Below are 13,182 nucleotides of genomic sequence, written 5' to 3' on the forward strand. Positions count from 1 at the left end.
GATCTGTATTAGGTTTAGAATATTTTATTTTGAATATTCAATCTAATTTTATTTTTTGTTTATTTTAATTTTTTGGCATATAAAGTCACTGAAGAGTATTAGAATTAATAGTTAGTATTAAAATGATATTTACCAATCCATGCCAAGTGTACAATTAATAGATTAGTTAAGCCACTACTTGTATTGCTATATATATATATATATACACCAACATCAAACTCAATGAGAATGAGGTCTTTTCATTTTTTTCCCAAATCAAGTTCAATATGGTATCAGATGGAATGATATTTTACTAATCTTCCTTCCGCAACGCCACGTTTTACGATCCCTTCCCTTCCGCAACGCCACGTTCCTTTCCCTAATTTTTCTTGAGAAAACCTCTTCCCAATTTCCAATTCCCGATTCCCAATTTCACAAACCACTTTCTCCCTTTGTTTCCAATTCCCGGTTCGCTTCCCAATTTCCTGTTCAAGATCCATGGAAGTTCCTCAATCGATGGAAGCCTCTCAATCGATGAGATCCTCTGTTCAAGATCCCTACGCACTACAACCTGGTGATCATTCTGGTTTGGTACTGACCTTTCAACCATTACAAGAAGATAACTATGCATTTTGGAGTCGGTCAATTCGCCTAGCATTAAGGGGAAAGAGAAAATTGGGATTCATAGATGGATCCATCACTAAACCAGATTCAACAATCGACCCCATGCTTGCTGAATCGTGGCAATACACGAATGATATGGTTACAACTTGGCTTCTAAACTCTATTTCAAAGGATATTGCTGCTAGCGTGATCTATGCTGGTTCTGCAGCTTTGCTATGGCAAGACCTAGAAATAAGATTCTCTCAAAGCAACGGTCCAAGAATCTTTGAGATGAAAAAGGCTTTAGTTACCCTAACTCAAGGTAATCTCTCTGTTTCTCAGTACTTTACCAAATTAAAAATAATTTGGGAAGAACTTAACACATTTTGGCCGCTTGCAATGTGCACATGTGGAGGAGTAAAAGCCTTCCAATCTCATCTTGATCAAGAGCACGTCTTGTTCTTTCTAACGGGCTTGAATGATTCCTTCTCCAACATAAGAGGTCAAATTCTGTTATCGGACCCCCTTCCACCTATCTTGAAGATTTTCTCTTTGGTTCTTCAAGAAGAGCGACAACGCGCTATTGGCATGGCAAATTCTATTGCGATACCTCAATAAGTAGCATTTGCTGTGAATCCCGCTCCTACAGCACATCGAGGCCAGCCAGCGAATCAATACAGAGGAAAAGAAAACCAAGACTGTCCGCTCTGCACCCAATGTGGTCTACTTGGTCACACACAAGATAAATGCTATAAGCTCCATGGATATCCACCAGGGTACAATCAGAACAAGCAAAGGAATCAGGTGAATCTTGTTGCTGAAACAATATCTGAGCAAGAGAAGGAGCATATAGCTGACAAAGACTCTGGAAACAACTCATGAGTCTTTTGCAGTCTCAACCAACTCTTTCCAGTAATGACAATCCTGAGATATGTGCAGGTGAAATTTTCTCAACTAGTTACTTAGATCCAAATCTTTTGACACATTCATAGATAATTGACTCAGGTGCTACTACCCATATAACCAATGTCTATGCCTTAGTTAATAATCCAAAACCATTGTCAAACCATTATGTCTCATTACCTGACCATACCAGAATATGTGTTGTTGCCATGGGTACCATTCACATAAATAAGTCTTTGGTTCTTCATAATGTCATTTACATTCCTTCTTTTCGAGTCAATCTCATATCAGTCAGTAGTTTAATAAATTTTTTTAAATATAGTGTCAACTTCTCTGACCTTTCTTTCACAATACAGGACCAGATTTCCAAGAGGGTGATTAGCAAAGGTGATGAGTGTGGAGGTATGTTCTTGTTGGAATCTCCTCACCATCAACTCTTCAATTCTGTCAAACACTCCAATTCTTTAGTTTGTCATGTAGATAGTTATACTTGCCATGCAAGATTAGGTCATGTGTCAGAAAATGTGTTTGTAAAATTGAGTCAGTTTCTTTCAAATAATCCCTTGAAATTTGATCACTCAAGATGTGAGGTATGTCCCTTAGCAAAGTTTAAACGTTTGTCTTTTCATGCAAATAACAACTTGTGTCAATCTCCATTTGATTTGATCCTTTGTGACATTTGGGGGGACATATCAGACTCCTACATATAATAAAATGAGATATTTTTTTACAATTGTTGATGATTGTTCACGGTTCACTTGGACTTACTTACTGAAGCATAAATCTGATGCAACAAATTCTTTGATCAATTTTATTTATTTGGTTGAGATACAATTCAAAGCACAGGTGAAACAGATCCGTTCAGACAATGCTAAGGAGTTAGCTTTCACTGATTTCCTACAATCCAAAGGAATACTCCACCAATTCTCCTGTGTTGAAAGACCTGAGCAGAACTCTGTTGTGGAGCGCAAGCATCAACATTTGTTAAATGTAGCCCGCATCCTATTTTTCTAGTCCAAGGTACCAATTCAATTCTGGGGAGAGTGCGTTCTCACAGCCACATTCCTCATCAACAGATTGCCCATCCCTATTATTAATTTCAAACTCCATATGAAAGAATTTTCCAAAAGCAACTGGATTACCAAGCTTTGAGAGTGTTTGGCTGTCTCTGCCATGCATCCACCTTATTATCTCAGCGAAACAAATTTTCTCCAAGAGCTATCAAGGCTATTTTTCTGGGCTACCCAGTTGGCTATAAAGGGTACAAGGTGTATGATATAGAGAAGAAGAAGATTTTTATTTCTAGAGATGTAAGTTTCTCAGAAAATATATTCCCATTCCACTCCATCAATACTTTAGACCATTCCTTCATCCAAGAATTTCCTGACATAGTGTTACCCTCACCCATCCCTGACCCACACATACCCGCACTCACTGACCCTACCCTAACACACACCAATACCGAACCAATCCCAATAGAAACTACTGAAATAACAAACTTTGAGACTGTCCCAACCACCACAAACACTCACATTTTCGAAAACCAAACAACAACAACTACTAGGAGATCACAATGACAAAGCAAACCTCCTAGTTACCTTATTGACTACCAATGCAACCAGGCCAACTCTATTTGTAACTTTGACACTGAGAGACACTTAACTCCATCATATGCTGCTTTTATTGGAAATGTCCAAGCCATTCCAGAACCAGCCTACTTCCATCAGACAGTAAAATTTTCAGAGTGGAGAAAAGCAATGGATGAAAATCTGAAAGCTATGAAAGATAATAACACTTGGACCCTGACTCAACTACCTCCAAACAAGTACACCATTAGATGTAGGTGGGTGTACAAAATCAAATGCAAGGATGATGGCACTGTGGATAGGTATAAAGCAAGACTAGTTGCAAAAGGGTACACACAACAAGCTGGAGTGAATTTTCGTGATACTTTCTCCCCAATGGCCAAGCTTGCCACTGTTCGAGTTCTCCTATCCTTAGCAGCTATCAAAGGATGGTCTTTGTGGCAAATGGATGTAAACAACGCCTTCTTAAATGGAGACCTCTTCGAAGAGGTGTACATGGAGCTGCCATTAGGACATAAGGACAAAAATAAAGGACTTGTTTGCAAGCTAAATCGTTCTATATATGGGCTACGTCAAGCTTCGCGACAGTGGTTTTTCAAGTTCTCAACTGCCTTGCTAAAGAATAACTTCAAACAGTCAAAAAATGATTACTCTCTCTTTTTTTATGGGTCTGGTACAGATGTAGTTTATCTACTGGTGTATGTAGACGACATCATCCTAACAAGTGCTTCTTCCATTATGCTGTCAAACGTTCGGAAAATTGCTTCAATCCATCTTTAAACTCAAGATTCTTGGAGATCTGAAATACTTTTTTGGTCTAGAAATTGCTAAATCCGATGATGGCATCCATCTATGTCAGCGAAAATACACCCTCAACCCACTGCAAGACACTAATTTCACAACTTGTAAGCCAACTACATTACCAATGGAACCTAACCTGAAGTTGAGCTCAACAGATGGCACCCCTTTGAGTGATCCATCCTTATATCGAAGACTAGTGGGCAGACTAATGTACTTAACAATATCCAGACCTGAAATCATTTATGCAGTTAACACCTTGAGTCAGTTCATGAAAAGTCCAAGCTCGTCCCACATGGATGCTCTCCATCACATCCTTCGATACTTGAAGAAAAGTCCAGGACAAGGTTTGTGTTTTCCAGCTAACTCCGACATACGGCTCATGGCCTATGCTGATTCAGATTGGGCAGGGTGTCCAGATACCAGACGCAGTGTCACAGCCTATTGCACTTTCATTGGAAACTCTTTAATATCCTGGAAATCAAGCAAACAGACTACAATATCAAGATCCTCAGCTGAAGCAGAGTACAGGACATTAGCAGCAGTGGCGGATGAACTTAGTTGGTTAGGAGATTGATGTTTGATTTCAATGTCATCATTGATTCTTCCATGTTATTTTATGACTCTCAATCAGCTATACACATAGCTACCAATCCGATTTTCCATGAGCGCACAAGGCACATAGAAGTTGATTGCTACTTCATCCGAGAGAGAATAGTTACTAAATTTATCAAATTGATACATGTTAAGTCCAAACACCAACGAATCGACATCTTCACCAAACTCGTTTCAGCAGCTCAGTTTCATAGTCTTATAGCCAAGTTTAGCATTTTAAACATCTATATGCCAAACTTGAGGGGATATTAGAATTAATAGTTAGTATTAAAATTATATTTACCAATCCATACCAAATGTACAATTAATAAATTAGTTAAGCCACTACTTATATTGCTATACATATATATATATATATATACTAACATCAAACTCAATGAGAACGAGGTCTTTTCATTTTTTTCTCAAATCAAGTTCAATAAAGAGTTGCTGCTAGTGATGTTGTAGTTCTAGCAAAGAAAAAGAAATTAAAAAAATGGAGAATATAAATGTGAAGAATTAAAATAATATAACTAAAAACTAATAGTGGCAAGCTAGTTGCACTCAAAAGTTATTTGTTATTTCAGATTAAGGTGGGTCGTTTTTAAGAACCTGGACATAATTAATTTGATAGGCTCCATTGAATGTAGACAATAGACTCATCTTTCTTCAAATCCAAGTGATTTTTCTCATCATAGTTTTTTTAATTTCACACACATCACTATCTCCCAATCTTTCTCTTATCACTACCTGTTGTTATTACGTATACCAATTCATCATCATCTTCGTCTTTTTTTATCGTCACCTCCATAGTCATATCTATACCCTAATTTGAAGCCATAAACTATTTTTCACCACTTCTCTTTTTTCTTTTTTTTTTTCCTTTCATATTTGTAGTAATTAACTTTAGTAATTAATTACATCTAAAATAGCTGATATTGTAAACATATTAGGAAGAAAAAATTTACATATATTTTAAAAGAAAATCGTAATTTTATATGTATAAAAACAGACACATATACACCATAGATGTCATAAAAATTAAAACAACCCCACTATTGGGAGCCAATAATTTTAAGAAGAAGAAAAAACAAAAGTAAAGCAAGCACAATAATAATTTTCACTTATACAAAGCACATGCAATTCACTTTTACTTTCATTTTCTCTATTTCTACTATACAGTGGCATCACAACCATGGGACTAGAATTAAATAAATTAATGCTATAAGATCCTATATTAGTGGCTTTAATTTTAAGTATTATAATGTAGTGAGTTGTGAGAATGTGAAGTGCACAGCAAAAGAGGATGTGAAGTGTGGTGATGACGTGGCCGCGCATGCATGTAAAATGACAAATGTGATAGTTACCATATGTTTGTTGGATAATGCTAAGTAGATAAAAAAAAATAGTCAAAATTTATTTTATTTAGTATTAATTAATTATCACAATAATTAATAAATATTAAATAAGATAAATTATGGTTATTTTTAGTTAATTTTTTTTTGTTACCAAATATTTTTTATATTTGTATGTATGTGCTGCTCAAAATTCCACATGAGAACGTAACCATAGATTACTGTTTATTAATAAGACAATTAATTTAGATTAATCTAATAATTAATTTATTAGTTTAATTATTTAAATAAGTATTAAGAAATTTAAATTTTATTTTGTATATACGGTAACTTATAAATAAAACTTAAATTCGTAACGAATTAATTTTTAATCTAATAGATTAGAAGATATTTTACGTAAAAAAATTAATAAACTAATAAGGTTTCATAATCAGTATAGTAGCATAGTTTGACTAGCTACTTTAATTTCATAATCTTATAATTAATTAACAGTAAGAGCATATTAAAATCAAACAACCAATCTGTCCCACATTATTATTCTAAAATGATTTAATTGGAGCATATTAAAACCACGCATGCGCATACACACGTGTATAATTTGTCTGATTCTGAGCCGAATTGTCCCACATTATTTTAAAATTATTTAATTATCAGAGATATAAATAGTTATCTCATTATTTAATGATGTAAAATTTTTAAATAAATAAATAATTTTATGATATAACATAAAAATTTGTATGATAAAAACATTTAAATGTTCAATTTTATTATTCCAAAAGAAAAAGAATTTAAATATAATAAATAAAGACAGTTTAAATTTTTAGAGGAGTGATTTCGATGCTACTAAAATGCTATATTTAAAATTATTTATCTTAATGCATTAATTTTGACACGGTAATAATATCTTTGTTTTATTTTTTTACCATCTGAAAAATACCAAACGCATTAAAATATATAGGAAGATTCGAACTCGCAATTTTTTAAATGTATAGAAAAACTATGTCATTTGAGTTATAACTCGTTGGTTCTAAATAAATTGAAACTTTCAACTTAGAATATGTTATGAGTTATGACCAAAGTCCAAATGAAAGTCTTATACAATGACCCAAAAGTTTAATTTCAATATGATGATGATCCCCAACAACTTAATGATTTTAAAATGGATCGAAAGTAGTATGTAATTCTATAAAGAATCACTACAATGTTTAATACTATTTTACTTTTATGATGGTTTTTTTATTCTAGCAGTTTAAAATCCAACAAAAAAATTTTACGATGCTATAAACTCTTAAAATTTAATGTGTCACGAACTCTTTTGTAATAGTTTTTTTTCAACCGCCACAATTCCATTTAGTGGTGGGCTTTTGTCTCTAGGGAGTAGGGACTCTGTATTAGTGTTTTGTGGCGGTTTCTTAATGGAAAGTTTTTAAACAGGTTTTGTGACGGGTTTTTTAGTGGAAGCTTTTGAAAACTTCCGTAATGGGAACTATAACTTGAAAAGGTAAGTGGATAATGGTAAACCCTCAAATTTCTAGGCCTTTGAAGAGTATGAGTATTTTCAAACAAATAAATACGTATAAGAAAGATGGAATGTGTTAAATTAAATTGACCAAAGCAAAGCTTACATTATACATATAGTAATTATGATGATGATTATGGTGGACCTTATTATTAATTGTGTAGTGGGTGCAATGCAACAAAACAACACCACACGAGGGGAATGATAAAGAGGAAGCACTCATTATTAATTAATTAGCTGCACAATAAAAATGGAGTTAGAAACCAACAGAGTTACGTATGCTTTTATAAAAATGGCAAACAAATGAACTGTGGGTAAACCCTAATTCGTGCTTAGGAATTAGGATCGGATTACAATATTATGGTTTCATTAGCTTCATTTACATAATTTAATTTAGTTCTATATGTTCAAGCGTGTGCTCAAGGAATCAAATTAAATATTGATTTCTTCTAGGACTAGTAGAAGTGAATCGATCTCAATCAAATTATACTAAACTCAAATTCAGTTCATAAAAATTAAGTTTAGCTTCTATAATTCGACTTATTTACTTGTAAAATTTAAACTCAATTCATCAGAAACTCACGAATTTATTCAAGTTCACAAATTAATTTATATAANTTAAATCTGCTACCGACAACTCTGGTATGTGTGTTGGTAAATTATTTCTGAAATTTAAAAAATTAAAACATTTCAATTAATGTATTATTTCCGCCACGAATTTAGTACTTGATTTTTTAAATTAAAATTAATTAATATAATTTAATATATCATTGCCGACGACCTGACCATCTGAAAAATTAGAGACAACTGAACTATCACTTATTCATCGGAAGTAACATTTGCGCTAATATGTGACCGTTGCTAATAACATTGAACAAAAATTTTGCCTAGATATTATTACTGCCAACAACATTTTTATTGACGGTTTGTTGGTCGCTAAGTTTTTGTTAACTGTTTTTTGCAGGCTAACTGTAGGTAATGCCGTTTTGTCTAGTGATAATTATATAGATTTATGGTTTATGGCCTATGGGTTTACAAATTAAAAGAAATTTTCATTGAAAATATAAAATATTTAAATTTTTAATGCATTTATTTTGTATTTATTAAATAAAAATATTTAAAATTGTCCACTAATCATAAACTTACCATATCCCGTACATAAACTCTAATTGAATTATATAAATAAAGAGAAAGTATAGGAAGACAATGAGTTTAGTGTACAATGTGTACAATAGAGGTAAAAAGAAAATTAAGATTAAATAATAATTAATTTAATTAATTTTTAATAATTTTTCATTTTGAATTCAAACAAAAATAAGAATTTTAAACAGGGGCAGTTACGTATCTCCCTCTCTCCACATGTGAGGTCAGTGCTTCAGAGCCTTCCTCCCTCCCATTTTCTTTCCATCTCGACGGTTTGTCGCTGTTAGGAACACCAGCCGCTGCTCAGAGCACCAGCTGACGCCGCCCTGCCCACCGCGAACATCCGAGCACCCCCTTCGCGCACATTGCGTATTCACGCAGCCCTCTTATGCGCCGGCCGTGCAGCCCCTAGCCCTCTCTATTGGTGTATCGGATCCCTCGACAGGCCCTTCCTTTCTTCCCCGTCGCCGCAGCCACGTCCGGTTACTGCACAACCGACAACCGTTCAACACTGCACCCCCTGGATCCCACCGCAGCCGCAACTGGTCACTGCTGAACTCCTGTTGGCACACCGTGGTAGCAAATCCGAGAATAGGAAGCCCCTCTCTTCTCCTCACGCAAGCATGATGGGAGAAGAAAATTTTTGCTACACTATCATCAGTAATCATTGATGATTGTATTCCATCTAATGGCAATTGTGCTTTACAACTCCCACAAGAGACCAACTAGGTACAAAAGTGAAAGTTTTTTTTATGCGGATGTTCATTACAGTAGGTCGGCGGATGGTTATTTTTATGCCTAATGCGGATAGTTATTTATGTAAGTTCAATTAAAATAATTTGAATATTCAATACAGTAGATATGCAAATGGTTGTTTTAATGAGTATTTGGATGATTATTTTATTAGATTTGGTTGAAGCATAAAGACAAAATATTTTGAGGGTGACCAGTTTTATATGTAACCGGATGGTTATTTTAATTGGGGGGAATGGGTTCATGGTGCTGTTGGGGCTACTAGGGGAGGTCACGGTGTTGTTGGGGCTACAAGGGGTCACATTGTTAAAATTTGAAATTTGACATTTGATGTGAAATAACTGAATGAGAGATTTTGAATTTAGGGTAAATTTCAAATTTTAACAATGTGACCCCCCGCAGCCCTAACAGTGCCGTGACCTCCCCCAGCAGCCCCAACAACGCCACATGAACCCCCTCCCCCCAATTAAAATAGCCATCCGATTACATATAAAACTGATCACCCCTCAAAATGTTTAGTCTTTATGTTTCAACCAAATCTAATAAAATAATCATCCAAATGCTCATTAAAACAACCATTTGCATATCTACTGCATTGAACATTTAGATTATTTTAATTGTACTTACGTAAATAACAATCCATATTAGGCATAAAAATAATCATCCGCCAACCTGCTATAATGAACATCCACATAAAAAAAAAGACTTTCACTTTTGTACCTGGTTGGTCTCTTGTGGGAATTGTAAAGCACAATTGCCATTTGAAGGAATATAATCATAAATGATTATTGATGATGGTGTAGCAAAATTTTCTTCACCCATCATGCTTGCGTGAGGAGAAGAGAGGGACTTTGTATTCTTGGATTTGCTACCACGGTGTGCCAACCGGGGTTTAGCGGTGACCGGTTGCGGCTGCGGCGGGATCCAGGGAGTGCAGTGTTGAACGGTTGTCGGTTGTGCAGTAACCGGATGTGGCCTTGGCGACGGGGAAGAAAGGAAGGGCTTGTCGAGGGATCCGATACGCCATCGAAGAAGGCTAGGGACTGCACGGCCGGCGCGTAAGAGGGCTGCGTGAATATGCAACGTGCGCGAAGAGGGTGCTCAAACGTTCGCGGTGGACAAGGTGGCGTCGGCTAATGCTCTGAGCGGTGACTGGTGTTTCTAGCGGCGACGGACCGGCGAGATAGGAAGAGAATGGGAGTAGGAAGACTCCGAAACACTGACCTCACATACGGAGAGAGGGAGATACGTAATTGGCCCTTTTTAAAATTTTTATTTTTGTTTGAATTTAAAATAAAAAATATTAAAAATCAATTAAATTAATTATCATTTGATCTTAATTTCATTTTTATGACTGTTGTACACATTGTACAATAAAATCATTGTCTTCCTATATTTTCCAATTGAAATTGAGTAGTGAAACTATATAAAGACTTCACGACCAAACTTCTTTAATAATTTGCATCTTCTTTGACACGTTAATTAGCTACTAATCTAGCTACAAAATAAGCCAAATTAAAATAGATCTATATTCAACGATGATAATACATGCACAATTTTCTTCGCTTCAATAGTTAGTAAAATATCAGATCAATATATCATTAGAAACAAGTCAATAGTGTATATTGGCATGCATAAGAAATTCCAATAATAATCAAAGTTGTTTTACGACAAGACATCACATAAAATGACATCCTCTATAAACAATTGCATTTCATCAAGAAGTTAAGTAAATAGATTAAGGGAATAATACAATGGATTTAGTTCAATTTTCATGGCATACTTTAATTTTCTACACCTTTGTACGTATACTACCTAACACAATAATAATATATAATAAGTAAATTTCTTATTTTTTTTAGTTCATAAGAAGGACAAAACACAAGGTTGCCTCAATTATTCAAATCTATATAGTATAGGTCAAAATATAGGGAAGTCGAAAGTGTCACAATATAACAAACAAATCAAGACAATTTGGGTCAAAGACGCTTCAGAGAGGGCTAAGAATAAGATAATAAAAAATATTAACTAAAATTTCACATCAACCTACTATATATATCAAGAGATATTTGTTTTCTTTCTAAAAATTTGCATAATAAGCATACACAGTGATAGTATGTGTTTTAGTAATAATATAATTTTGCACACCGTCCAAAAGGAAATTTCAACGCTATAAATCCTCAAAACCCGGGTTTCTTTTGACTAATAATAACTAAGACTAAGAAATAAACCATGGATGGTTCTGTCAATTGAACCGTACCCTAAAATATTCCAAGTTAAGCTAAGTGACATGGATCCCAATAACGTTATATATGAAATCTTAATTTCCCAAATTGCAGAAATAATTATTGCTCAACTAGAATACTCAAAGATGCCTTCTTCTGGAATAATTAGTAGTGGTCAAACTCTATTTGCAATGTATGAGAAATTTTATTCCTATTTTATTTTATTTTTGCGTTATTTTCCAACTCAATAAATCAAAAATTAATCGATTATGAATCAAAATTTATTTATCGTTGGCCAATTAATTATTATATTATGTATGAAGCGAAATTTAGACTATTAACACTTACTTAAATGGAATAATAAACTAATACTAGGCCAAGCCAAAGTTAGTTTTATTTTCCGCCTTATTAATTAATTAATTAACTTGCTCTAATATAATTTAATTTGTTGTATGATCTTCACCAATTGCCACTTGCCGCAATTCATTGCTCTAAATATATGTTTACTTTGAAGGAAGAACTCATTAGATATAATAGAAACATTGGATTAGGTTTGATTTTTATCTTAATATCATATGTGTTCGTTATATCTTCACTACTCTAAGCTAGTTTGGTGAACATTCCAGAATGTGAATGAGAATGAGTAACATAATTTCAAGAAACCATTTTTAGTACTGCTACTATTGTATATCTAACATATATACAATGTAATTATTAATAATATGTATAAAAATCAAAATGGGTACAATAATAATGCTCATGAACCTGTAATTGGTGGGGCTTAATTGACCCTCTTGATATTCTAGATCAGATTTATTTCTAATTCCTTGACAAAGGACTACTCAAAATATGGTGGGCTAGTTGGCTAGGCACGTGCCAATTGTAGGGATAACCATTATCTTGTACCAAGTACTATAATACTTAATTTAATTTTGATATTTCTATATTGTTATGCGCTTTTTGCAATCTTAGTTTCCTTGTGGGGAGTAGGGAATTTTTCATCTTAAGAGCTCTTTGATGTCTCTTTAGTTGGAAACCCCTTTTCACATTGCATTATTAATTCTTCACGAGGTTATTACTTTGCGTGCGCACCACTTAATAGGTGAACATATATATATATTATAAAGAATATTGTTATGGAAATTAATGTAATAATGCATGGTGTCCTTATTATTATTATCATAATGGCTGTGGCAATATGACCATGGTGGTGGCGGATGTGGCAGTAGTGATAACAAAAATGAGCAATAGTGGTAAAAATAAAAATTAAAGTGTTATTATCATCACCTAAATAAGTCACTTTAGTAGTTTAAATTATAAATAATTTATTGAATCAAACAAGACAATATTATGGTTATTTTAAGCAATTTACGTGACATTATTAATAATTTGGATCGGGACAGATATCTACTTTTATTGTGGAAATACGTGTCTGAAGACACTTTTTTTTTCTTATATACATGTGTATGTGTATGCCTCTGTTACTCTGTAGATAGATAAATAGATAAGTTGTGTAGATACTAGATAGATAAATAAGTTGTTAGAAATATTTGTGTTGAACTTCTATTAATTGATGTTTTTACTTTTATAAATTGGGTTGGATATTTTAACTCTCATAATTTTGTAATCTATGAAGTAATTAATAGTGATTTGTTTTGTATTTTGAATGAAGAAGTATTGGTGGACAATAATATTAGTAAATAATGTGAATAATGGGATTACGA

General features: G+C 33.7%; 1 protein-coding gene across 1 annotated transcript; it reads left to right on the top strand.

Annotated features, from left to right (window-relative positions):
* On the top strand, positions 283–2,184 carry LOC107636062. The gene is made up of 2 exons (XM_016339598.2): positions 283–1,521; positions 1,842–2,184. The coding sequence occupies exon 1, from the start codon at positions 478–480 to the stop codon at positions 1,198–1,200; it is 723 nt and encodes a 240-aa protein (XP_016195084.1). The 5' UTR covers positions 283–477; the 3' UTR covers positions 1,201–1,521; positions 1,842–2,184.

This window comes from Arachis ipaensis, chromosome B04 (genome assembly GCF_000816755.2).
Source record: "Arachis ipaensis cultivar K30076 chromosome B04, Araip1.1, whole genome shotgun sequence".
NCBI classification, from domain to species: domain Eukaryota; kingdom Viridiplantae; phylum Streptophyta; class Magnoliopsida; order Fabales; family Fabaceae; genus Arachis; species Arachis ipaensis.